We start from the raw sequence: 27,858 nt of genomic DNA on the forward strand, positions 1-27,858 counted from the left end.
TGTTGTGTTCTGAGCACCTCTGCAAAAACAGTGATTATGTGTGAGTGAGGTGAAAGTGTTGAATGATGAAAGTATTTTCTTTTTGAGGATTTTCTTTCTTTTTTGGGTCACCCTGCCTCGGTGGGAGACGGCCGACTTGTTAAAAAAAAAAAATCCACTTCTTCTATACTCCTCCTCCCCAATTTGATATCCAGTTTTTCTTTATCTAAATCATTTGATACTCTCATCACCTTACTCTTTTCTATGTTCACTTTCAACTTTCTACCTTTACACACGCTCCCAAATTCGTCCACTAACCTTTGCAATTTTTCTTTAGAATCTCCCATAAGCACAGTATCATCAGCAAAAAGTAACTGTTTCACTTCCCATTTTGTATTTAATTCCCCATAATTTAATCCCACCCCTCTCCCCAACACCCTAGCATTTACTTTTTTTACAACCCCATCTATAAATATATTAAACAACCATGGTGACATTACACATCCCTGTCTAAGACCTACTTTTACCGGGAAGTAGTCTCCCTCTCTTCTACACACACTAACCTGAGCCTCACTATCCTCATAAAAACTCTTTACAGCATTTAGTAACTTACCACCTATTCCATATACTTGCAACATCTGCCACATTGCTTCCCTATCCACTCTATCATATGCCTTTTCTAAATCCATAAATGCAGTAAAAAGTTCCTGCCTTTATCTAAATACTGCTCACATATATGCTTCACTGTAAACACTTGATCTACACATCCCCTACCCACTCTAAAACCTCCCTGCTCATCCTCAATTCTACATTCTGTCTTACCTCTAATTCTTTCAGTAATAACCCTACCGTACACTTTTCCTGGTATACTCATTAAACGTATTCCTCTATAATTTTTACAATCTCTTTTGTCTCTCTTCCCTTTATATAAGGGAAAGTACCTTCCCCTCATTCATACATTTATTAAACAAAAATACCAACCGTTCCAACACTGTGTGACCCCCTGCTTTTAACATTTCTGTCATGATCCCGTCAGTTCCAGCTGCTTTACCCCCTTTCATTCTACGTAATGCCTCACGCACCTCCCCCACACTCACTGCTCTTCTTCACTCCTAAAAGATGGTATACCTCCCTGGCCAGTGCATGAAATTACCGCCTCCCTTTCTTCATCGACATTTAAAAGTTCCTCAAAATATTCTCGCCATCTACCCAAAACCTCCATCTCCACATCTACTAACTCCCCTACTCTGTTTTTAGCTGACTTATCCATTCGTTCCCTAGGCTTTCTTAACTTGTTTAACTCACTCCAAATTTTTTTTCTTATTTTCATTAAAATTTCTTGACAGTACCTGTCCCTCTCTATGATCCGCTCTCCTTTTGCACTCTCTCACCACTCTCTTCACCTTCGAGTTATTGTATGGAAACCAAATCCTTAAATGTTCTGTTAGAAATTGATCAGAGGATACCTGCACACCTTTCTCTAGTTACAGTACACCAACATTGAAAATTTGGAACAGATCAGATGCGTTGTTCTCAAGTTATAAGTGAAAATCTTGGAAGATGAAAAAAAATGAAATGCACCATGTAATTCGAGCAACCAATTAAAGTTATCCTTTGGGGGATATCTGACTTAATACATATATGATGTAGATGCGTGTCTGGTTGGTAGTTATATGAAATGTGATGTAATGGAATCATACTTGTATTTATAGTCTTGTTAATGACTTGAACTTTTAACTTTTCATGACTGTCAGGTTATATGTTTAAGATGTTAATAATTTTTAATCTTATTCAGGAGGTATCAAGTCATGGCTTTGAGGAAGGCATGGCACTAGAGTCTGCAGATTTAATGGATCCACGATTGGTGTGCGTGGCAACAGTGAAGCAGGTGAAAGGAAGGTTACTCAAGGTGCATTTTGATGGATGGGAGAGTGACTTCGACCAGTGGATAGATTATCAGTCACCTGATATATATCCTGTAGGCTGGTGTGATATGTCTGGTTATAGACTAGAGGGACCCAAGTCTCAAGGTAAGAATAAGTATTATTCATTATGTTGCATGTTTCTCTCTTTTCAACTACTGTGATGCTTTAATCAAATTAGAACGATGAAGCTTCCAGTTCTTTAAATTAACCATACCCCCGGCCGGGATTGAACCCGCGGTCATAGAGTCTCAAAACTCCAGCCCGTTGCATTAGCCACTAGACCAGCTAGCCACAATAAGATTCATCCAACTAGGTATATTTCTACACCATAGGAAGGTTAGCACAGGCACCTCTGTGACCACAAATGCAAGTTTTTTATAGACGAATCTCCAGCTAGCGTGGCCGTGACGAACTCTAGCTCAAGTCCCTTCACTGCCGTCAACATGACTCAAGAAATCGTAATGACACGATTGCAAACAAACCATACCCCCGGCCGGGATTGAACCCGCGGACATAGAGTCTCAAAACTCCAGCCCGTCGCGTCTTGAGTCTTTAAATTAATTATTGACAGTTAGTTGTGACATTTTCTGTCTCCTGTTATTGGTACAGTACTTCTTATATAAAGTAAAGTGAGCAAGCATCCTCAACTTAGGGCTCGTCATATGCAATAAACACTTATACTATTGAAAAAGGGGTCGTCCTCGAAAGGGTTGGAGAGAGGGGGTAAAGGAGGTTTTGTGGGTAAAGGGCTTGGACTTCCAGCAAGCGTGCGTGAGCGTGTTAGATAGGAGTGAATGGAGACGAATGGTACTTGGGACCTGACGATCTGTTGGAGTGTGAGCAGGGTAATATTTAGTGAAGGGATTCAGGGAAACCGGTTATTTTCATATAGTCGGACTTGAGTCCTGGAAATGGGAAGTACAATGCCTGCACTTTAAAGGAGGGGTTTGGGATATTGGCAGTTTGGAGGGATATGTTGTGTATCTTTATATGTGTATGCTTCTAGACTGTTGTATTCTGAGCACCTCTGCAAAAACAGTGATAATGTGCGAGTGTGGTGAAAGTGTTGAATGATGATGAAAGTATTTTCTTTTTGGGGATTTTCTTTCTTTTTTGGGTCACCCTGCCTCGGTGGGAGACGGCCGACTTGTTGGAAAAAAAAAAAAAAAACTATTGAAACACTAACATTTATTGTACACTTCAGGTAAGTTGTCAGAGGAGGTTTAGTCTTGAATACAATTAAGGTATACAATACCAGCAAGTTGATAAGTAAGACACGTGCAGCAGTTAGGGTTCTATTCCAAAACGCTTTGACTGAAGAAGCCTACTGTGTAGGCGAAACGTTTTGAAATAATGATACCTAATTGTTGCACATCTTTCAGCAAACTGACCGTATCCCACGGTAGCAGGGTGGCCCAAAAAAGAAAAATGAAAGTTTCTCTTTTTAACTTTAGTAGTGTATAGAGAAGGTGTTACTAGCCCCTTCCTCCCAAACTGTTGCACATGTCTTCTAATTATCAGGTTTAGTCTTGCATGCAGTAGCTCCATTTCTTCTTATTTCCACTGCAGTCATTCTCATCAGATGATTAAATAAGCATTTCTTACAGTCATCACCTTATCCTTTGTTTTTCATGTTATGATCATATGGCTTATACATCATTTTCATTATGTAATCGTACCATGTTTTGTGTATACCACCACCATGCGATCACATCATGTGTCTTGTAAACCATCTTCATGTCATCACTCCATGTACATTACCTTAGTACAGTGGACTCTCGGGTAACGGCATTAATCCGTTCCAGAGAGCTTGCCTTTAACCGATTTGGACATTAGCTGATTTAATTTTCCTCATAAGAATAAATAACAAAAAAGGCACAATACCGTGACTGGAACGATACACAAATAACCTGCACATAAAAGAGAGAAGCTTACGACGACGTTTCGGTCCGACTTGGACCATTGACAAAGTCACACTAACCAGAGGTGGAGCAGGACGGCTATATATAGGCAGGAAGAGGTGGTGGTAGTAGTAGTACAAGAATTGTATATAATACCGACAAGATGAAATTAAGACACATGCACATCACCCAGGCATCCCCATCGTAGACGTTTCGCCATCCAGCCAGCCACTGGATGGCGAAACGTCCACAACAAAGACAACCAGACGCCGCACATGTGTCTTAATTTCATCAGTAGTTGTAGTAGTAGTAGAAGAAGAAGAGGTAGTAGTAGTGGTAGTGGTAGTGGTAGAAGTTATCCTTGATCGCGAGGATTACCTCCGTAAAGCTGATGTCTTGCTCTCTGACTCACGCACCTACACTCCTCTCGTTTCCAACCCTCTTGATCGCATCAAGAGAACTTTCAACAAAAAACTAAGGACTGTCCGACCTCTGTCCTCCTGACTTTGACCTTGTTCAACGGTTTCGTGTCATCTGTCCCTCTCTTCCCTATTTCTATGGCCTTCCCAAAACTCATAAACCTGATATTCCTTTTCGTCCTATCATATCCTCTAGAGGTTCTGTCTCTTATTCTCTTGCTTCTTGGCTGGCCAAAGCCCTCACTCCCTTTCTTGGTACTTTTTCTCCTGCCCACCTCCGTCACTCTCAAGACTTCATTGAACGGATTCGCTCTCTCCCAACCTGTAAGATGCTTAGTCTTGACATAGAGTCCCTCTTCACCAATGTCCCTCTTGATGATGTCCTTGATTTCCTTAGAGAGAAGGCCCATGAAGGGTTTCTTCATCTCCTTATCCCCACTGATGTCTTTCTTGATCTGATCCGCCTGTGTGTGGACTCTAACTCCTTTTCCTTCCAAGGGAAATATTATTCTCAAACCTTCGGTGTCACTATGGGCTCTCCCCTCTCTCCTGTCCTTGCTAATCTTTACATGGAATACTTCGAGACTGTTCTTCTTCCTACCCTCGATGTACAACCTTCACTCTGGCTCCGCTATGTGGATGACATCTTTGCTCTGTGGCCTCATGACTCCAGTCTCTTCCAACCTTTTCTTGAAGCTCTTAATAATCTTGCCCCTTCCATTAAGTTTAAAGCTGAATGGGAATCTAATTCCTTGCTTCCTTTCCTTGATGTCCATGTCCACCGCTCAGATACAGGTTTTTCCTTTTCCGTTTACCGTAAACCTATGCACAGTGGCATGTACATTCACTACTTTTCCTATCATGCTTCCCCTGTCAAGAAAAGTGTTCTTATCTCCCTCTTTCTCCGTGCCCTCCGCATCTGTGATCCTCAGTTCCTTCCAGCAGAAATTTCCACTCTTCATAATTCATTTTCCCGTCTTGGCTACCCTTCCCATTTCATAGACTCTGCCCTCTCACGTGCTAAACGTAATTTCTTTTCTCCCAAACTCTCTACTCCTGGGAACTCTTCTATCCTCTGCCTTTCCTACATTTCCGGTCTTTCTAATCTCAACAATTCTCTCTGTCCCTTAGACATTAAGCTTGCCTTCCGCCAGACTAACACTTTTTGCACTAATCTCGTTCATACCTCTCCTCCCTCTACAGATGTTCCTTGTGTCTACTCTATTTCTTGCTCCTTCTGTCCTCTTCAATACTTCGGAGAAACTGGTCGATCTCTTTCTGACAGACTTAGGGAGCACAAAAATAGTGTTAGGCTTGCCGACACTAACAGTGCTCTTTTCTGTCACGTCAGAGATCATAGCCATCCTATTGACTGGTCTTCTGCTAAAACTGTCTTCCCTACTTCCAACTCGAACAGTCGCCGTCTAGTTGAATCCTCTCTAATACACAACTTTCCTTGTATGAATCTTAGCCCTGGCTTCGTCTCTGTAGATGCCTTCCTCTCCCACTACATTGTAAAATGCTCCAAACTTCAGAACACCCGTGACTTAACCTGACTCCTCATTTTTTCTTTTTCTTTTTCTTCTTCTCCCTCTTCCCCTTTCCTCTTTCCTTTTTCTCCTCTGGGTTGTCTTTCTCTCTTCTGTCTCATGTTTCTGTTCCTTCTTCATTTATCTCACCACTTCCCCTTTCACGCACCTCTGTGCGCTTGCTCTCCCTCTGTGTGCACCTAGCTCTCTTGCAGTGCTCCCCTTCCTTTGTATTTGACTTGCTCGTCCTCCTTATTCCCCACTTCTACCACTACTACTACCTCTTCTACTACTACTACTACTGATGAAATTAAGACACATGTGCGGTGTCTGGGTGTCTTTGTTGTGGACGTTTCGCCATCCAGTGGCTGGCTGGATGGTGAAACGTATTCGATAGGGATGCCTGGGTGTTGCGCATGTGTCTTAATTTCATCTTGTCAGTATTATATACCATTCTTGTACTACTACTACTACTACTACTACTATTACCACCACCACCACCACCACCACCACCACCACTTCCTGCTTATATATAGCCATCCTGCTCCACTTCTGGTTAGTGTGACTTTGTAAATGGTCCAAGTCGGACCGAAACGTCATCGTAAGCTTCTCTCTTTTATGTGCGGGTTATTTGTGTATCGTTCCAGTCACGGTATCGTTCCAGTCACGGTATTGAACACCCGTGACTTAACCTGAATCCTCATATTTTCTTTTTCTTTTTCTTCTTCTTCCTCTTCCCCTTTCCTCTTTCCTTTTCTCCTCTGGGTTGTCTTTCTCTCTCCTGTCTCGTGTTTCTGTTCCTTCTTCATTTATTTCATCACTTCCCCTTTCACGCACCTCTGTGCGCTTGCTCTCCCTCTGTGGGCATCTAGCTCTCTTGCAGTGCTCCCCTTCCTTTGTATTTGACTGGCTCGTCATCCTTATTTCCCACTTCTACCACTACCGCTACTACTACTACCTCTTCTTCTTCTACTACTACTACAACTACTGATGAAATTAAGACACATGTGCGGTGTCTGGTTGTCTTTGTTGTGGACGTTTCGCCATCCAGTGGCTGGCTGGATGGCGAAACGTCTACGATGGGGATGCCCGGGTGATGTGCATGTGTCTTAATTTCATCTTGTCGGTATTATATACAATTCTTGTACTACTACTACTACCACCACCTCTTCCTGCCTATATATAGCCGTCCTGCTCCACCTCTGGTTAGTGTGACTTTGTCAATGGTCCAAGTCAGACCGAAACGTCGCCGTAAGCTTCTCTCTTTTATATGCGGGTTATTTGTGTATTATTCCTCATAAGAAATAATGGAAATCCAATTAATCTGTTTCAGACAGCCAAAAGTATTAACAAAAAAATATTTTTTTTGAAGATTAAATATACAAACAAAACAATGACAAATTTTTTTTTTTTTCAACAAGTCGGCCGTCTCCCACCGAGGCAAGGTGACCCAAAAAAGAAAGAAAATCCCCGAAAAGAAAATACTTTCATCATCATTCAACACTTTCACCTCACACATAATCACTGTTTTTGCAGAGGTGCTCAGAATACAACAGTTTAGAAGCATATACATGTACTTATAAAGATATATAACATATTCCTCCAAACTGCCAATATCCCAAACTAATAAAATGGATAGATAAATATTTAACATCACACTTACCTTTATTGACTCTTGTTGGTGTATGGAAGACACGTAGGAGGCAAGAGGAACGCGAGTTTATTATGCTTCAATATGACACTAATATCATCTCTATGGCTTATTTCTCTATCACAATCATCTAATATGGCATAATAAACAATATTAATTGCATAGAAGCATGATATACCGTTTACTTTAAAATGAATAAAAACGAAGCCTGTGATTGTTTTACATGATGGTAGGATTGCTGATGTCTTTTGTCTGTCTCATAAATATGCAAGATTACAGGCATGTCTTGCTACTTCTACTTACACTTAGGTCACACTACACATACATGTACACATTTATTTATACACACTCATCTGAGTTTTCTTTGATTTTATCTTAATAGTTCTTGGTCTTATTAATTTTCCTTTTATATCCATGGGGAAGTGGAATAAGAATCTTTCCTCCGTAAGCCATGCGTGTTGTAAAAGTCAACTAAAATGCCGGGAACAATGGGCTAGTAACCCCTTTTCCTGTAAAGATTACTAAAAAGAATAAGAAGAAGAAATATGAATAAAATATGTCATAATATACGTGAGGAATAAATGGTGTTAGTGTTGTTGTTGGGTCTATGAGGACCACTGAGAGAAGCCATACATAGTGGTGTACATGAAGACATGTTTATGAAGTTTATTCTCTGTAAATTTCAATAACAAAGCCCAAAACACAGCTGAGAAAAATATAAATACTAAAAATTGCATTTGGCACGAAGGTGTAAATTAGTGGCACTTTGAAAGGTGGTTTTGGGACTTGGTACTCATAAAACAATCATATTACAATATTCCAGTAAATGCAGTCACTGTAAATATCTTAACTTTATTCTACAAAAACATAAAGTTTAAGTTTTTTACATGTTGCACAATACCTTGCCCTTTACTCACATATAATTCCCAAAATATTTGGAAAACATCTATTCTGCTTTTACCAGTCAGGAGAACAATCATTGATTTATGATTGTTTTTAGTAAAGTATTTCATTTAAATCAATAATAAAGGCTAGTCTTCATGAAATAAGTCAATATCTTACTTCCAAGATAATTGCCTGGAACACTGGCCGGCCTTCCGACTTTGGGAAAAAAAATTTCCTGGAAAATTGTGTTTGTTTCTGGGTTTACTGGTGATCTAATATGTTTTGGTTTGATCTAGTGTAGTTATCCTCTCCAAAACACCATTTTCTCTTATTCAAGACCAAAGAAGACGATATAGGAAGCAGGGGAAATGATTTTATTCCTAATATTGCTGATAGACACTTCCCATATTATGGCTGATTTTATTAATTCTAGTGTATATGTCATTTATAGGGTTTATTATGTCATATTAGATCAATTCTCATAGATAAATAAGCCATAGAGTTGACATTAGTGCAATAATGATGAATTTTCTCCGGACTCCTGCCTCCTGAGTGCCCGGATGTTGCAAGATGGTTCATGATTGGTTGACATTCGTCGTATAAACTCCGCCCATTCTCATATGATGCCAAATAGTCAATTATTATATTAGCCAGAATAATACAAGAAATAACACACACACAAAAAAAAAAAAATACGGAAAAATCCAAAAAAATTTGCGGGATGTGAGCAGTCATGATGGCCAGCGCTGATGTCACCATACATGATATGAATGACTGTAATTCCTTGTAGAAATGTCATAGGACATTGATTCTTGTACCATTGTGTTGACAGAGAGTTGAGCTGTTTTTTATACCAATAACTCAATTTCCATAATTTTTTAATTTTTTTTTCGCTCGCACGCAGCACCTGTTATGCCTTCCCTTAATGTATGTAATTTATAAATAAGAAATATTTACATTTTAATTTATATATAAGTAAGTAAGTAAGTTTATTCAGGTATACAGAAATACAGTTACGTACATAGATTATCATACATAGCAGCATATGTATAAAGCACCTAGGATAACCCAAAAAAGTCAGTGACTTACGTATTTCCATTGGGGTCCTTTTATATTTACTTTTATACTCACACTTTTATATTTACACTTACCTTAGAGATGTTAGTTTAATTAGTTAGATTGATGGAGGAGATGCTGGCAGAGGTTTAGGGTGGTGGAAGGCAGCAGGGCTGTGTATGCTCAGCTGCCTTATACACATCCAACAACATTGGAGAGTTACTTTCATGTCGTTTTTCTATTGCTTACTCGCTTAACTTACTTGCTACACTGTTAATTCTGGCTGGCACTATAGCCTTTATTGATACCTGCTGCTTTAGTATCGTACATATTGTAGAATCACCGAATCACTGCAGAAGCCGCATTCTCCCCTCTCTCTTCCTCCTCCACTTTGGTAATTTGCTACGAGTTTTTTCTTGAATTTTATTGTGTTTCTTTCTTTCTTTATCACAGGGCTGGCACTAGCTTTCTTTGGCCCCATGGTGGCTTATTTAGCAGTTAAAAGCACTAAAAATAATGGAATAATACTAAATACACCTACCATCCGACTTTCGACCGAGTTCGGTTCCAAGAAACTGGTCGTAAGTCGAAATGGTCGTAAGTCGAACTTTAAAACTGAATATCAACATAACATTTTTGTAATGACTTTATTTTATTGTTTTATTTTGGTATTTCATGTTTTACTTTGCTTTTTATGCTGTTAGTACTGTATTTTATACTGTAAGGTTTAGGATAAACACTGTGTACAACACAAGTAGTTGTTTTTTCCCCAGAAATTTGGCATAAAAAGCACGGTCATAAGTCGAGTGGTCGTAAGTCGAGCAGGTCGTAAGTCAGATGGTAGGTGTATATCGCTTGTATGCGTGGAATCGTCCTGACTGGCTTATGCAATGGCACACTGGCTGTACTCGGGGTCATGTAGTGGCCGGGCCCGCTCAGGCTGTGCGGACATGTTCGGAACTGATGCCCTTAGCCGAGTTCTTGGGCATTAGCCGAGCCAATATTTTGCCGCAAAAACGTGCCGCTCTGAGATTTTGGCTTTAGCCGATGCCGCCATTACCCAAGGGTCCAATGTATTCTCATTACACCTAGTGCACCACCTTCATGTTGTGATCACAGTGTCTTCACCATGTGATAACTCCATATACCCCACCTTCCTGTTGTAATCGCTCCCTGTTCATCACCATGTACACCACCTTCATGTTTTGAGTTAGCAGTTATTATCAAAGTCTTCCAGTGGACTACAGAAAATAGCATAATGTTCAATGGTGACAAAGTTCTACTACTCAGATATGGAATGATGAGCTCAAAAGGAGCACTGGATACAAAACACAGGAAGGCCGTCTCATAGAATGAAAGGAATATGTCAAAGAGAGGTTTGGGGATATTACAGTTTGGAGGGGCATCTGAATGGTAACCCTTGGTGGGAGATGGCCAGTGTGTTAAAAAAAAGAAATAGAGAGGAGCTTACAATGACGTTTCAGTCCACATTTGTAAATGGTGCAAGTTTGACTGAAATGTCGTTGCAAGGTCCTCTCTCCTATGTGCAGGTTATTTGTATATTGTTCTGGTCATGGTATTGTGCCTTTTTGTTCTTTATCTGAACGGTAACGTGAGCATGCCTCTGGCATGACAGTGGTAGAATGATTAATGGTGAAAGTGCTTCTTTTTTGGGGGTCATCCTACCTTGGGAGACGGCCAGTGTGTTAAAAAAAACTTAGATGTTAGAAAGGACAGATAAATGACAGGGTGGCTAATGAGAACTTTCAAAACTCTAAGAAATAATACCCTTGGTAACAGTTATCAAATTATTTGTGCTTGCTTGTTAAGAATATCATTGATTGTTGATAGCTCCAGGAGTAGAAAATGTACAGATTGTTTATAGCCAGCATTGAGTGTGAGGGAAAAGTTCAATAGATAGGAGTAGCGAGGGAGTATATAGTAGCAATAGTTTCATTGCCGGCTACTTGTTAAGGTAGGGTAAGTCCAGCTCCCGCTATTCCCCCTCCCCCCTTTTTCCCCCTCCCCGAAAGTGATAGTTTGATTGCCGGCTGCTTGTTAAGGTAGGGTCAGTCTAGCTCCCACTATTCCTTCCCCTCCCCCTTCACCCCCGAAAGGTGACGTGTGTGGCTCCGGTCAAACAGTAAATCACTCGACTCACAGCTCCCAACACTACTGTAAGTATACGCCTGATCATATTTTAGTGGACTTACTGGTTGAAAGCTTCACTTTTGACCAATAATTAACTTAGTCCTTTCATTCTTTATCTGTTAAATGTTTTAATAATCACCACATCTTTTAGGTATTGCACTTATCATGGTGAGTGATTTCTTAAGCAGTGGGTAATCTGTCTCTCATTACAGCTTGGAATGACAGAGAGGGTCACCTGCCAACCAACGAGAAGAATAGAAGGAGACGGACTAACGTCCTGAGACGTCCCATGTTTAATCTATTTACCTGTTATGTAAGCCAACACAGGACCTAACCCCTCATCATAGCAGTGGTAACGAACCTGTTTTCCTGTCATCTGAAATAATTATTCACGGCTACACTCTGTGAAGAACGAGCCGGTGGTGGTCACCAACACCTGCTACCCCCCCCCCCCACATCAGCAACGGCTACGATTTCAACAACACGCAGTGTCACCAACACCTGACACCCCATTACCACGATATACCTATATTAGCGTTGAGTTCAAATGTAATTTTTTTCATTTCATTTTTCTTTCAATTAGGATACCCATTCATGTTTTATTGTTTTGCATTTTCTGTTTCTAAATAATAAAGTGTTTATCATTGTCTGTTATTATTTCTTTTCTATTCATTAATTTTCCTGAGGAGGAGCCAGCCTTGGTAATACTGACTGAAGTTGTTACAGGGCTGAGTAAGCCTTCACAAGTGGCGACCTTGCCAGGATCAACTCTACTGAATCAAGATTCAATTCCATCTCGAATCTACCATTGGAACTTCAACGCCGCATACCACAGACGGTTACCACCAGCCATGAGTAATCATTCTCTATGGTAGGACTACGGTACAGGTATTTAAAAGATTTGGTGATTGTTATAGTCTCAATTTATTGTAAGTCAAGTCAGGCAGGATATAATATTTAATTCTGCCACCTTTTCGAGCTTGAAACACTTTGGAGGATTAGACTCTAGGGAACCGAGATTTTCCAGTGACAATTTGTTTCATTGAGCTCTTTATTATGTCAAGGGAACTGTCGTAGGACACTCTTGATTTGTGGGTGAGAAGATTGGATGGTCAAGTGACCCCATTCTACTTACTGTTTGCTCGGAGCTGGCATAGAACCCTTCGTTTTCATTAATACATTGTTTAATTGAAGCAGGGATCGAGCCCTCTGGTTTATTTACAGTTTGAGCAGAGCAGGAATTGAACCCTCTGTTTTTTTTAATACCCGTTTCATTTCCCCTGATAGTTTAAGTTATTCTTGCAAGTATGGAGGAATACCAGTTTTGGATGAACGCTGGAAGTAAGTTAGGAATAACAGGGAAAAATTTAGAATCTTTCATTAGTGCTAAGATCCAGGAAAGACTTGAAAGAGAGAGAGAGAGAGAGAATCGAAAGAGAAGAGAATAAGGAGAGAGAAAGAATAGAGAGAGAGAATCAAGAAAGACAGAAAGAGAAAGAGAGGATAAAAAGGAGAGAGATCGAATTGAAAGAGAAAACCAAGATAAAAAGAGAGAAGACAAAAAGGAGCGTGATAGACTTGATTGTGAGGAGAGAGCTAGAGTACGTGAGGAACAAGCTAAAGTATGTGAGGAACAAGTTAAATTAAGAGAACTTGAGGAAAGAGCAAAGGATAGAGAACGTGAGGAAAGAGCTAGAGAACGTGAGGAAAGAGCTAGAGAACGTGAGAAAAAGCTAGAGAACTCGAGTTAACCCTTTGACTGTCGCGGAGATACCGTGTTTTATCTATACACATAAATTCTAGGGGCTTCAAATCAAGCAGGAGAAAGCTGGTAGGCCCACATGTGAGAGAATGGGTCTCCATGGTCAGTGTGTACCATATAAAAAAAATCGGGGAGCCAGTGGTGCATTGTGGGAATATCATTTCAGTGGTCCTTTTTCAGCATGTCTAGTGGTAAGAAATATGTGACTCCCCAGCAAATCTGGGACTCTTCTCTTCCCAAGTGATGTTCTAACACAGATGGAAGTGTCACTGAAGATCAATTTCATGATTTCGAGGAGTTTGAGACCAAAAGCAATGGAGGAGGAGGAGGAAAAAGAGGAGGAGGAAGGAAGGAAGGAGGAAGAGGAAGGAAGGAGGAAGAGGAAGGAAGGAGGAAGAGGAAGGAAGGAGGAGGGAGGAGGAGGAGGGAGGTGGAGGGAGGAGGAGGAAAGAGGAGGAAGGAGGGAGGAGGAGGAGGAAGAAGAGGAAGGAGGGAGGAGGAGGAGGAAGAAGAAGAAGAAGAAGAATAGGAAGAAGAGGAAGAATAATAATACCTAATAATAATAATATGTTTCCTTGAGGCATGAAAAGAGTTCACCCCATGACAGTGACAAGATAAGGGGAGATAACATCTGATAAGAGCTGACCTTTGATGAGTATAAACGAGGGTGGAGGGAGGGGGGCAGCTGTCTATCTGTCAAGAGCCAGGAGGAGAAGAAGAAGAAGAAGAAGGAGGAGAAGAAGGAGGAGGAGAAGGAGAAGAAGGAGGAGGAGGAGAAGGAGGAGGAGGAGAAGAGGGAGGAGGAGAAGCAGAAGAGGGAGGAGGAGGAGGAGAAGGAGAAGAAGGAGGAGGAGGAGAAGAAGAAGAAGGAGGATGAGGAGAAGGAGAAGAAGGATGAGGAGAAGAAGAAGGAGGAGGAGAAGGAGAAGAAGAAGGAGAAGGAGGAGGAAGAGGAGGAGGAGGAGGAGGAGAAGAAGACGACAACGAACAAACATTTGTCTGTGTCTATTTGTCTGTCTGCCAAGCTCCCTGTCTATCTGTCTAGCTCTGTCTCAGAGAGAGCCACAAGACTGTGTCATCATCACATTTACTCACATCTTCAAGCAGAGTATAGCACTTTGTCTGGATTTTTTGGGTTATCCTAGGTAATTTACACTCTGTATACTTGTATTTATGTGTACCTGTGAGACAGAGATAGACAGACAGAGAGAAAGAGAGAGACAGATTGAAAGAGTTAGAATGAGGGAGAAAGATAATTAGATAGAATGGAGGGGAAGCAGCATCCGACCCCATTGTTTTGACAGGCGGGAGGGGGAGTGAGTAATGAGACAATATGTCATTTTGACAGCTGCCGACTCCTGACTCAAAACAATTATAAGCCACACACTCGCACACAAGACAAGCTTGCTGAATGGTGATAATAGCAGTTTTATGAAAGTATCTAGTGACTATATATGTGTATATATATTATAGAAACCAGAAGCAAGAAGGGAAGGCAGGAATGAAGGAAGGACTAGATGAAAGGAAGGAAAAAATTAAGGTAGGTAGGAAAGGAATGAAGGAAATTAGGAAGGATGGAATGATGACACACGACCATTTACCTGGAGATGTCATGTCTGAGGGCAATGTGTGGTGTGAATATAATGCAGAGAATTCGTAGTTTGGAAGTTAGGAGGAGGTGCGGGATTACCAAAACTGTTGTCCAGAGGGCTGAGGAAGGGTTGTTGAGGTGGTTCGGACATGTAGAGAGAATGGAGCGAAACAGAATGACTTCAAGAGTGTATCAGTCTGTAGTGGAAGGAAGGCGGGGTAGGGGTCGGCCTAGGAAGGGTTGGAGGGAGGGAGTAAAGGAGGTTTTGTGTGCGAGGGGCTTGGACTTCCAGCAGGCATGCGTGAGCGTGTTTGATAGGAGTGAATGGAGACAAATGGTTTTTAATACTTGACGTGCTGTTGGAGTGTGAGCAAAGTAACATTTATGAAGGGATTCAGGGAAACCGGCAGGCCGGACTTGAGTCCTGGAGATGGGAAGTACAGTGCCTGCACTCTGAAGGAGGGGTGTTAATGTTGCAGTTTAAAAACTGTAGTGTAAAGCACCCTTCTGGCAAGACAGTGATGGAGTGAATGATGGTGAAAATTTTTCTTTTTCGGGCCACCCTGCCTTGGTGGGAATCGGCCGGTGTGATAATAAAAAAAAAAAAAATAAAAATAACTACATAACACAACTGCCTGCTAATACTTTGAAGAAAACTGCTCAGACGAGGTGTTTTGTCTTTGCTCATAAAAAAAAAACTTCCACAAAAATGCACACACATTGATTTCATGTGTGAGAGTGTAAAACACCATTGTGTATGACACCATGTTTTATGTGTGAGAGTGTAAAACACCACTGTGTATGACACCATGTTTTATGTGTGAGAGTGTAAAAACACCATTGTGTATGACACCATGTTTTATGTGTGAGAGTGTAAAACACCACTGTGTATGACACCATGTTTTATGTGTGAGAGTGTAAAAACACCATTGTGTATGACACCATGTTTTATGTCTGAGAGTGTAAAACACCACTGTGTATGACACCATGTTTTATGTGTGAGAGTGTAAAACACCACTGTGTATGACACCATGTTTTATGTGTGAGAGTGTAAAACACCACTGTGTATGACACCATGTTTTGTGTGTGAGGAGTGTAAAACACCACTGTGTATGACACCATGTTTTATGTGTGAGAGTGTAAAACACCACTGTGTATGACACCATGTTTTATGTGTGAGAGTGTAAAACACCATTGTGTATGACACCATGTTTTATGTGTGAGAGTGTAAAACACCATTGTGTATGACACCATGTTTTATGTGTGAGAGTGTAAAACACCACTGTGTATGACACCATGTTTCATGAGTTCCACAAGCTGCAGAACTTCTAGGAGTATGTCCAGTGACTGTATATTGGTATATATATTATAGAACAATAGTAATAACAATTTTTTGTATTGTTTGTTTTTGTAAACAAGTTTTGTAAACAATATACTGATAATTATGTTTGTGTGGGGTATCTCCAAGCTTAAATTTTATCTACTGAGAAAAGAATTCATTTTAGAAACGGACCACAAACCTTTGATATACCTAGAAACTTTTAAGGGAACCAACAGTCGCCTCTTGAGGTGGACATTGGCACTCCAGGCTTTTAAGTTCCATATTGTGTATATCAATGGTTCATCCAATTATTTCTCTGACTGGTTAAGTCGTGACAGTCAGTAGAAGATTTGTTGCCTTACGCGGCTTCCACATGTTAGAACTTTTTCCTCGCCTATTCTTCTTATACTCCTTGACTATAAGTCTTGGTATGGGGAGTGTGAGGGAAAAGTTAAATAGATAGGAGTAGCGAGGGAGTATATAGTAGCAATAGTTTCATTGCCGGCTACTTGTTAAGGTAGGATAAGTCCAGCTCCCGCTATTCCCCCTCCCCCCTTTTTCCCCCTTCCCGAAAGTGATAGTTTGATTTCCGGCTGCTTGTTAAGGTAGGGTCAGTCTAGCTCCCGCTATCCCTTCCCCTCCCTCTTCCCCCCCCACCCCCCGAAAGGTGACGTGTGGGGCTCCGGTCAAACAGTAAATCACTCGACTCACAGCTCCCAACACTACTGTAAGTACACGCCTGATCATATTTTAGTGGACTTACTGGTTGAAAGCTTCACTTTTGACCAATAATTAACTTAGTCCTTTCATTCTTTATCTGTTAAATGTTTTAATAATCACCACATCTTTTAGGTATTGAACTTATCATGGAGAGTGATTTCTTAAGCAGTGGGTAATCTGTCTCTCACTACAGCTTGGAATGACAGAGAGGGTCACCTGCCAACCAACGAGAAGAATAGAAGGAGATGGACTAATGTCCTGAGACGTCCCATGTTTAATCTATTTACCTGTTATGTAAGCCAACACAGGACCTAACCCCTCATCATAGCAGTGGTAACGAACCTGTTTTCCTGTCATCCCTAAAATATTATTCACGGCTACACTCTGTGAAGAACGAGCCGGTGGTGGTCACCAACACCTGCTACCTCCCCCCCCCCCACACACACACACACACATCAGCAACGGCTACGATTTCAACAACACGCAGTGTCCCCAACACCTGACACCCCATTACCACGATATTTTCATTTCATTTTTCATTTTTCTTTCAGTTAGGATACCCATTCATGTTTTATTGTTTTACATTTTCCGTTTCTAAATAATGAAGTGTTTATCATTGTCTGTTATTATTTCTTTTTCTATTCATTAATTTTCCTGAGGAGGAGCCAGCCTTGGTAATACTGACTGAAGTTGTTACAGGGCTGAGTAAGCCTTCACATTGAGTCAGTAAAGTATTTAAATTACTGGGAGTGTCTCAGAGTATTTGTAATGTACTTTCGGGAGGGAGGAAGAGAGAGGGGTGCCTGATAATATATTCTTGGAAGATACCTGAGGTCATAGTCACAAATCATCTCGCTACCCTGACAGTGTACTGGAATGAGAGGTGTGGAGGTAAGTGTAAAATAGGCCCAGTAAAAAGTAGGGGTGCCATAGGCACTAAGAAAACACTGTGCCATCATCCATGGGTTAAGACTACTCAGCCTGCTAACACCAGATATCAGAAATATGGCTAAAACAAGTGTAGAAGTTTAAAGAGGAAACTTGAACACTACCTCCACCAAGTGCCAGCTCAGTCTGGTTGTGAGGGTATAATAGCCAGCAAGCCACCAACAGCAACATCCTACTTGATCAGTCAGTCAGCAACAACAACCAAAAAAAAGCCTGGCCCAAGGTTGGGCAGTGAGGGGGTAGAAAAGCTCTTGAAACAAGTCACAAGTATATCACAGGTGTGTCATGTACTACAACTTCATGTTGTGATCCTAGTATATACCTTGTACTGCAAGGCATCGTGTACATGGCATGGTTTTTCAAATAACTCTCTTCACCTTTTGTATTTCTTTAATTTTCTCTTTGTATTATATTGCTTTAATTTTTTTTTGTATTTTTTGTATTATACATATGCACTTCATTTTTATGTTTCATAATGTGTTTGAATAACTATACGTGCATCCTTCCCCCTCCCCCCCTTGTTAACTTCTTTTGCACTAGCCAGGTCAGTAGAGTGCCTCTTTCTGTAGATATAATCTTAACTTTTGTTTTATCACTACATTTCTCACTAAACATTTCTCACGTTTCTAAACTCTTGCAACTTCCAGAATTTTTTTTTCCATTCAAACTAATAATATATTTCATGATTCTTTTCTGCCAAAATGTGATTTTACTGTTATTCTACCTAAGTCTTCCTCTAAATGATGTCTGTGGTTACTTTTTGAAGATAACACCAGTTCATCCACACACTATTTTTACTTCTCTTATATTGCATGCCCATGTTAAAACACAGACTCCAGCAACTACTTTCCTTGTAGAAATTCTTCACAGTACACTGTAGTATTTTCCACAGTTAATTGAGATATTCCAAGCACATTTCTGTTTACATTGAAGCATATATGTGAGCAGTATTTAGATAAAGGTAGGGAAGTTTTTATTGCATTTATGGATTTAGAAAAGGCATATGATAAGAGTGGATAGGGAAGCAATGTGGCAGATGTTGCAAGTACAGTGGTCCCTCGTTTTTCATAGTTAATCCGTTCCTGGAGTTGCTACTGTTATCGAAATCTACGATTTTCGAATCAATTTTCCCCATAAAAAATAATGTAAATACAATTAATCCGTTCCTGACACTCAGAAGTATTAAAACAAAAATATTTTTAACATGAAATATACATGTAGTACATAAACAATACAATGGGAAATGATGAATGAAACATAAACAGCATAACACTTACCTTTATTGGAGATTCTTCTTAGTGTATGGGAGACTGGAGGAGGAGAGAGAGTGGATTGTTTACAGTTTGGAAGGGGAATCCCCTGCCAGCAACACCTCAGGTACCAATTGCTTTTCTGGGGTTGCTTCTCTTCTCTGTTTCTTAATACCACTAGGACCACCTTGAGAGTCACTGGAGTCCTGTCTCGCAAAATAACTGGAGAGAGCTCTGTTTCTGGCGTCCCTTTAACACTTCCCTAAAATGGCCCAAGACTTTGTCACTGTACATGTTGCCAACATGGCTTGCAACAGCCTTGTCAGGGTGATGTTTCTCCATAAATCTTTCCATCTTACCCCACATAGCAAAAATCTCTTTAATTTCTGAAGAAGGCACCTTCTTCCATCTCTCTTCCTCCTCCTCTGCAGCAAGATTCTGAGCTGCAATCTGTTGCTGTTCCTGCTGAAGCTCTTGCAGCTCCTCAGTGGTGAGCTCTTCGTTGTGGTCTTCCATCAATTCTTCCACATCCTCCAAACTCACCTCCAACCCCATGGAACTCCCCAGTGCCACAATTGATTTTACAACAGACATAGGCTCATCAGGGTCAGTCGCAAACCCTTCAAAATCCCTCTTGTCGACACAATCTGGCCACAATTTTCTCCAGGCAGAGTTCAAAGTCCTGGTAGCCACTCCCTCCCAAGCCATACCTATAAGGGTTATGCAATGGAGGATGCTGAAGTGTTCTCTCCAAAATTCTCTTAGGATCAAGTGAGTGTCTGTGGTCACAGTCAAGCACCTTTGAAACATTGCTTTGTTGTAGAGTTTTTTAAAGTTTGCAATGACCTGCTGGTCCATGGGCTGGAGGAGAGGAGTGGTATTAGGGAGGAAAGAACTTTACTGTGATGAACCCAAACTCCTTGAAAATTAGGTCATCCAAGTTTGGAGGATGAGCAGGTGCATTGTCCATTACTAGCATGCACTTGAGATCCAATTTCTTTTCCAGGAGGTAATTCTTCACACTAGGGCCAAAAACTTCATTGAACCACTCGACGAAAATTTCCCTCGTGACCCATGCCTTACTATTAGATTTCCAAAACACACACAATTTATTCTTCATAACATTGTTTTTCCTGAACACTCTGGGATTTTCAGAATGGTACACTAGTAATGGCTTCACTTTGAAATCCCCACTAGCATTAGCACAGAACATGAGCATCAGCCTGTCTTTCATAGGCTTGTGTCCTGGCACTGCCTTTTCCTCTTTGGCATTTTCTTCCAAAAGAGGCCTGTTTCGTCACAATTGAACACTTGTTCAGGTTTCAGTCCTTCAGCCTCTATGTACTCCTTGAATTCATGCACGTATTTTTCAGCCGCCTTGTGGTCCGAACTGGCAGCCTCACCATGCCTTACCACACTGTGTATGCCAGTACAGTTCTTAAATCTCTCAAACCAACCTTTGCTGGCCTTAAATTCACTCACATCACCACTATTTGCAGGCAGTTTCTTTACCAGATCGTTGTGCAACTGCCTAGCCTTTTCACAAATAATCGAAGTCATAAGAGTATCTCCTGCTAATTGTTTCTCGTTTATCCAAACCAATAATAACTTCTCAGCATCTTTGAGTACTGGTGATCTCATTTTTGTCAGCATATTTACCCCCTTTGCAACAACAGCGTCCTTGATTTCCTCTTTCTTGGCCAGGATGGAACATATGGTTGTGTAGGGTTTCTTATACATCCTGGCCAGTTCGGCCACACTTGTGCCACTTTCATATTGTTCAATGATGTTTTTCTTAAATTCAATCGTATTTCTCACCTTCTTTACCACAGGCTTGGCACTAGGAGCTTTCTTTGGAGCCATGGTAGCTTATTTAGTACTTGCAAGCACTAAAATGAGTGGAATATTATGAAATATTTCGTAGGAGCATGTGAGGGGACCTTCGCTCACTGGTAAACAATGCCACACTGGCTGGGTAGAGAGGCCGCCCCGGCTCATGCCATGCGTACGCGTCCCGGACGACCTACTATTCGCAAGTCAACCTACGATTAGTGAGACTATGTTTATACGAAAATATCCCTATGATTTCCGAAATCTATGATTCCCGAGAACTACAATTATCGAGGGACCACTGTACATGGAATAGGTGGTAAGTTACTAAATGCTGTAAAGAGTTTTTATGAGGATAGTGAGGCTCAGGTTAGGGTGTGTAGAAGAGAGGGAGACTATTTCCCGGTAAAAGTAGGCCTTAAACAGGGAGGTGTGATGTCACCATGGTTGTTTTAATATATTTATAGATGGGGTTGTAAAAGAAGTAAATGCTAGGGTGTTCGGGAGAGGGGTGGGATTAAATTATGGGGAATTAAATACAAAATGGGAAGTGGCACAGTTACTTTTTGCTGATGATACTGTGCTTATGGGAGATTCTAAAGAAAAATTGCAAAAGTTAGTGGACAAATTTGGGAGTGTGTGTAAAGGTAGAAAGTTGAAAGTGAACATAGAAAAGAGTAAGGTGATGAGAATATAAAATGATTTATATAAAGAAAAATTGGATATCAAATTGGGGAGGAGGAGTATGGAAGAAGTGAATGTTTTCAGATATTTGGGAGTTGACGTGTCAGCGGATGGATTTATGAAGGATGAGGTTAATCACAGAATTGATGAAGGAAAAAAGGTGAGTGGTGTATTGAGGTATATGTGGAGTCAAAAAATGTTATCTATGGAGGGAAAGAAGGAAATGTATGAAAGTATAGTAGTACCTACACTCTTATATGGGTGTGAAGCTTGGGTTGTAAATGCTGCAATGAGGAGGCGGTTGGAGGCAGTGGAGATGTCCTGTCTAAGGGCAATGTGTGGTGTAAATATTATGCAGAAAATTCGGAGTGTGGAAATTAGGAGAAGGTGTGGAGTTAATAAAAATATTAGTCAGAGGGCTGAGGAGGGTTTGTTGAGGTGGTTTGGTCATTTAGAGAGAATAGATCAAAGTAGAATGACATGGAGAGCGTATAAATCTGTAGGGGAAGGAAGGAGGAGTAGGGGTCGTCCTCGAAAAGGTTGGAGGGAGGGGGTAAAGGAGGTGTTGTGGGCGAGGGGTTTGGACTTCCAGCAAGCGTGAGTGAGCGTGTTCGATAGGAGTGAATGGAGACAAATGGTATTTGGGACCTGACGAGCTGTTGGAATGTGAGCAGGGTAATATATAGTGAAGGGATTCAGGGAAACGGGTATTTTATATAGCTGGACTTGAGTCTTGGAAATGGAGAGTACAATGCCTGCACTCTGAAGAAGGGGTTTGAGATATTGGCAGTTTGGAGGGATATATTGTGTATTTTTATACATATGTATATACAGTGGACCCCCGCATAGCGACCTTAATCCGTGCAAGAGGGCTGATTGTTATGCGAGATGTTCGGTATGCGAATGAATTTTCCCCATAAGAAATAATGGAAATCAAATTAATCCGTGCAAGACACCCAAAAGTATGAAAAAAAAATTTTACCACATGAAATATACATTTTCCTACACACAAAGAGAAGGATACATGCACAGTAGTAGAGTAGTACATGCACAGTATATATTGTGCATGTACTACTCTACTAAATGAAGAATAAATGACACTTACCTTTATTGAAGATGCAGCAATGACTGATGAGACACTGTGTCCTGGGAGTGCCTTTTCCTCCTGAGTACTGTAGGTCCTGTTTGGCATTTTCTTCCAGAACAGGCCTTATCACACTGTGTATGCCACTACGATTCTTAAATCTCTCAAACCAACCTTTGCTGGCTTTAAATTCACCAATATGAGCACTAGTTCCAGGCATTTTTCCCTGTTCACCTGGGTGTTAGTCGACTGGTGTGGGTTGCATCCTGGGAGACAAGATTAAGGACCCCAATGGAAATAAGTTAGACAGTCTTCGATGACACTGACTTTTTTGGGTTATCCTGGGTGGCTAATCCTCTGGGGTTAATTGTTTCTTGGTATTCTCAATAAGCCACACCAACAACGGTGCTACAGCAGCAGCAGCAGCTGACAGTGCTACAGCAGCAGCAGACGATGCTACAGCAGCAGCAGACGATGCTACAGCAGCAGATGATGCTACAGCAGCAGCAGACGGTGGTACAGCAGCAGCAGCAGCTGACAGTGCTACAGCAGCAGCAGAAGCTGATGCTGCAACAGCAGCAGCAGCTGACAGTGCTACAGTAGCAGCAGACAGTACAGCAGCAGCAGACGATGCTACAGCAGCAACAGACGTGCTACAGCAGCAGCAGCGAGCTACAGCACAGTGCTACAGCAGCAGCAGACGATGCTACAGCAGCAGCAGATGATGCTACAGCAGCAGCAGATGGTACTACAGCAGCAGCAGCAGCTGACGGTGGTACAACAGCAGCAGCAGCTGACAGTGCTACAGCAGCAGCAGACGATGCTACAGCAGCAGCAGACGGTACTACAGCAGCAGCAGCAGCTGACGGTGGTACAGCAGCAGCAGCAGCTGACGGTGCTACAGCAGCAGCAGCAGCTGACAGTGCTACAGCAGCAGCAGCTGACAGTGCTACAGCAGCTGCAGCAGCAGCTGACGGTGGTACAGCAGCAGCTGATGGTGCTACAGCAGCAGCAGCAGCTGACAGTGCAGCAGCAGCAGCTGACAGTGCAGCAGCAGCAGCAGCTGACGGTGGTACAGCAGCAGCAGCAGCTGTACGGAGACACGCACTCCACTTTCATACTTATCAATGATCTTTTTCTTCATCTCTATAGTAATTCTCACCCTTATTGCTGTAGGGTTGGCACTAGAAGCTTTCTTGGGGCCCATGGTCACTTATTTTGCAGATAAAATCACCAAAAACACTGTAATAATACGAAATGTTCCGATTGTATGCTTGGATGTTACCGCGGAGGCTGGCTGGTAAACAATGCCACCAGCGGAACATGTGAGGGTGGCTCAGGCCGAACATAGACGCGTCTCGGACGAACAGCGTTGAGCGGGTTTTTTAGCGGTATTCGAGGCAAAATCTTAGCGATAAAATGTAGCGGTATGCGGATTTAACATTATGTAAGGCCAACGGTATGCGGGGTCCACTGTATAACCAGTGTTGTGTTTCACGGGAGCTTCATCAAATGCCACAAGTTTCTCGCGAAGCTTTTGGATGTTTGGCTTTCCCCTACCAGCTGAAGAAAAGTGTATTCCAAAGTATTTATACACTGCTGTTGGTTGAAGAGATTGTACCTGGGCTCCATATATTTCCGTTTTATGTGTCATATCCACGTACCATTTCTTAATCCTTGGTACCGTTTGAAGTTTTAAGGTAGCACACTTCTGTAGATTTATTTCCAACCCCGACACTTCTAACTGCCTCAGGAACAGTTGTAACTGTTCATGAAGACCTTATTTGGACTCGGCTACCAACACCACATCATCCTCAAAAGCCAAGGCAGACACTTTAGTCTCAGCGTCAGTTATTGGCCATCCAATTTGTTCATTTAATTAAAGCCAACAAAGCTTCATTCATTACTATATTAAAGAGGATGCATAAGAGGGGTCCCCTTGCTTCACCCCTCTACATACTCTCCCTTCTCTTCCCATAACTTTCGTAGATGCATCAGCATAAGTAGGCATAATATAGTTAATCACTAAAGGGGGGATATTATGTGCTTGTAATACCCTTCAAACAGCAAGATGGTTCACCGAGTCATAGGCTTTCATCACATCTAAAAACATAGTAGTATACAGCGGTTTAACCTTTTGACTGTTTCAGTCGTATATATACGTCTTAGGAGCTACCATGTTTGATGTATATACACTCATAAATTCTAGCGGTTTCAAATCAAGCAGGAGAAAACTGGTAGGCCAGTATGTGAGAGAATGAGTCTGTGTGGTCAGTGTGCACCATATAAAAAAATCCTGCAGCACGCAGTGCATAATGAGGAAAAAAACTCCGACCGTTTTTTTTTTTTTTAATTAAAATGCCGATTTTGTGGTCGATTTTCATATACGTAGTATTTATGGTTGTATTCACATTTTCTTGGTCTCATTTGATAGAATGGAAAACATATTATAGAAATAGAGGTGATTTTGATTTGTTTTACTATGAAAAGAACCTTGAAATGGAGCTCAAAGTAGGGGAAATGTTTGATTTTTGCCAATGTTCAAAAGTAAACAAATGATATCATTTTCCAATAAATGTCCAAGTAGCCATTCTAATATGCAGTCATGAATGGGTTGACATTACTTATACAATTATTACAATATTGCAGTAGTCTACATAACAGTAAATCTTCTATTTTTTTCTTTAAATAAAAATTAAAAATAGAAAGCAAGAGTAATATCAGAGGGGCCTGGAAATGTGACTGATGAACAAAGAAAATGATATTTTAGAGCCAGGAATGTCTGCATTGTTCATTGTGGACCTTATTTTGAAATTGTCATATTTTTTTAATTTTCGTGAAATTGGCCAAATAGAAAATTTCTGACCACGTTATTGGGTAGTTGAAATTGGTAAATGAGCAGTTTCTCGTACTCAATCGATAGAAAAAATGGAGTTCTAAAGAAATAGTTATGAGTTTGGTCGACTGGAACAATGAAATTAGCCGAGAATAGGACTCAAAATGGGTGAAATAGCCGATTCGTAAATATCGCCGAGGTCACTAACTTTGTGAGAGCGTAATTCCGTCAGTTCTCCATCAAATTTCGTTCTTTTGGTGTCATTACAATCGGAAAAGATTCACTATCATTTCATAATTTTTTTTTTTTTTTTCCAGAAATTTTGCAACACCAGGAGACACCTCAGGATTTGGGGTTGCGGCAGTCAAGGGGTTAATCTTGGTTTTACTCTCACTAATTATTGCATCCAACAACATAACTTTCTGGGCCAGGCCATCCGTTGGTAGGAACGCTCTTTGTGCCATATGGAGGGGAACCCAACTGACACACCTTGCTGTTAATATTTTATGAAACACTTTCACAATAGTACTAGATATAGTGATGGGTCTGTACTGACCTGGTTGGTCAGGCCGATCCAACTTAGGCAGCAAAACAGTTCTGACCTTCCTAAACACTTTTGGTAAATATCCAATATACAACCAGATGTTAAACAAGTCAACCCAGAACTGCTCTGGAAACATTTTCAGATCTTTAACCCTTTCAGGGTCCCCAGGCCTTCTCCCAGACTTGGTCTCAGGGTCACCCAAATTTCCAAAAAAAAAAAAAAAAAAAATTCTCATGAAAAGATAGAGAATATTTTCCCGATCATAATGACACCGAAAGTATGAAATTTGATGGAAAACTTACAGAATTATGCTCTCGCGAAGTTAGTGGTCTTGACGATGTTTACGCATCGGCGATTTTGCCCAATTTGAGACGTATTTTCGGCCAATTCCAGTGTACTAGTCGATAAAAATCATAACTATTTCGCTAGAACTCCATTTTTTCTATCGAATGAGTACAAGAAGCCATCCATTTACTGATTTCAACTATCCAATAAAGTGGTCAGAATTTAGCAATTTTGCCAATTTCACACAAATTTCAAAAGATGCCAATTTCCAAATAGGGTCCAGAATAAACAAGAAAAACATTCCTGGCACTAAAATAACATTTCCTCTCTTCATTAGTCACGTCCCCATGCCCCTCTTACATTCTTTTGCTTTCCACTTTGAATTTTTATTCTCACAAAAAATAGAAGATTTACTGTTATGCAGACTACTGCATTAGTGTAGAAATGGTATAAATAATATCAGTGCACTTGTGAAAGAATATTAGACTCACCAGTTGACGTGTATTGGACGCTTAGCATGATTTGTTTACTTTTGAACTTTGGTAAAAATCAAACATTTCTGCTACTTTGAGCTCAATTTCAAGGTACTTTTCATTGTAAAAGCAGTCAAAATCATCTCAATTTCTGTAATATGTCTTCCATTCTATAAAATAAGATCAGGAAAACTAGAATACAACAATAAATACCACACGAAAATACAGTGCATATTCGCTGTTTTAATCCAAAAACACGGTCAAAGTTTTTTTTTCTCATTACGCACTGTGTGCTGCAGGATTTTTTTTATACCGCGCACACTGACCACATAGACCCATTCTTTCATATGTAGGCCTACCAGCTTTCTCTCACTACATTTGAGGGCGCTAGAATTTAGGCGTACTAGTACGTCAAAAACCCTGGTGCGTAAGCCGTACTAGTATGTCCCTAATCCTGAGAGGGTTAATGTACGGTGAGAGGTGAGTTTTATTTGTATGAAGTAAAGTTGGGAAGTGTGGGTAGCCAGGAAGGGCTGTCCTCCCAACCCCACCCACACATAATGTAAACAAACCAGATGTAGCATCTGGTTTTTGTCACAAGTCCTACAAGTTGCCTGGCTATCACAAGTTGCCCAGCTACCACAAGTTGCCCGGCTACCGCAAGTTGCCCGGCTGCCACAAGTTGCCTGGCTGCCACAAGTTGCCCGGCTGCCACAAGTTGCCCAACTACCACAAGTTGCCCGGCTACCACAAGTTGCCCGGCTGCCACAAGTTGCCTGGCTGCCACAAGTTGCCCGGCTGCCACAAGTTGCCCAACTACCACAAGTTGCCCGGCTACCACAAGTTGCCCAGCTACTACAAGTTGCCCGGCTGCCACAAGTTGCCCGGCTACCACAAGTTGCCCGGCTACCACAAGTTGCCTGGCTACCACAAGTGCGTAAGCCGTACTAGTATGTCCCTAACCCTGAAAGGGTTAATGTACAGTGAGAGGCGAGTTTTATTTGTATGAAGTAAAGTTGGGAAGTGTGGGTAGC

At 41.2% G+C, this 27,858-nt stretch overlaps 1 protein-coding gene across 4 annotated transcripts in view; it reads left to right on the plus strand.

Annotated features, from left to right (window-relative positions):
• The window catches only part of LOC128703005 (MBT domain-containing protein 1), a 275,010-nt gene that overhangs the window by 180,975 nt on the left and 66,177 nt on the right, over positions 1–27,858 (plus strand). For all 4 annotated transcript variants that reach the window (XM_070099937.1, XM_070099938.1, XM_070099940.1 and 1 more), the window contains one exon: positions 1,775–2,009. In XM_070099937.1, coding sequence (XP_069956038.1) covers positions 1,775–2,009 — 235 coding nt within the window. The remainder of the gene's footprint in view (positions 1–1,774; positions 2,010–27,858) is intronic.

The sequence above is a fragment of the Cherax quadricarinatus genome, chromosome 70 (genome assembly GCF_038502225.1).
Source record: "Cherax quadricarinatus isolate ZL_2023a chromosome 70, ASM3850222v1, whole genome shotgun sequence".
Classification (NCBI taxonomy): Eukaryota; Metazoa; Arthropoda; class Malacostraca; order Decapoda; family Parastacidae; genus Cherax; species Cherax quadricarinatus.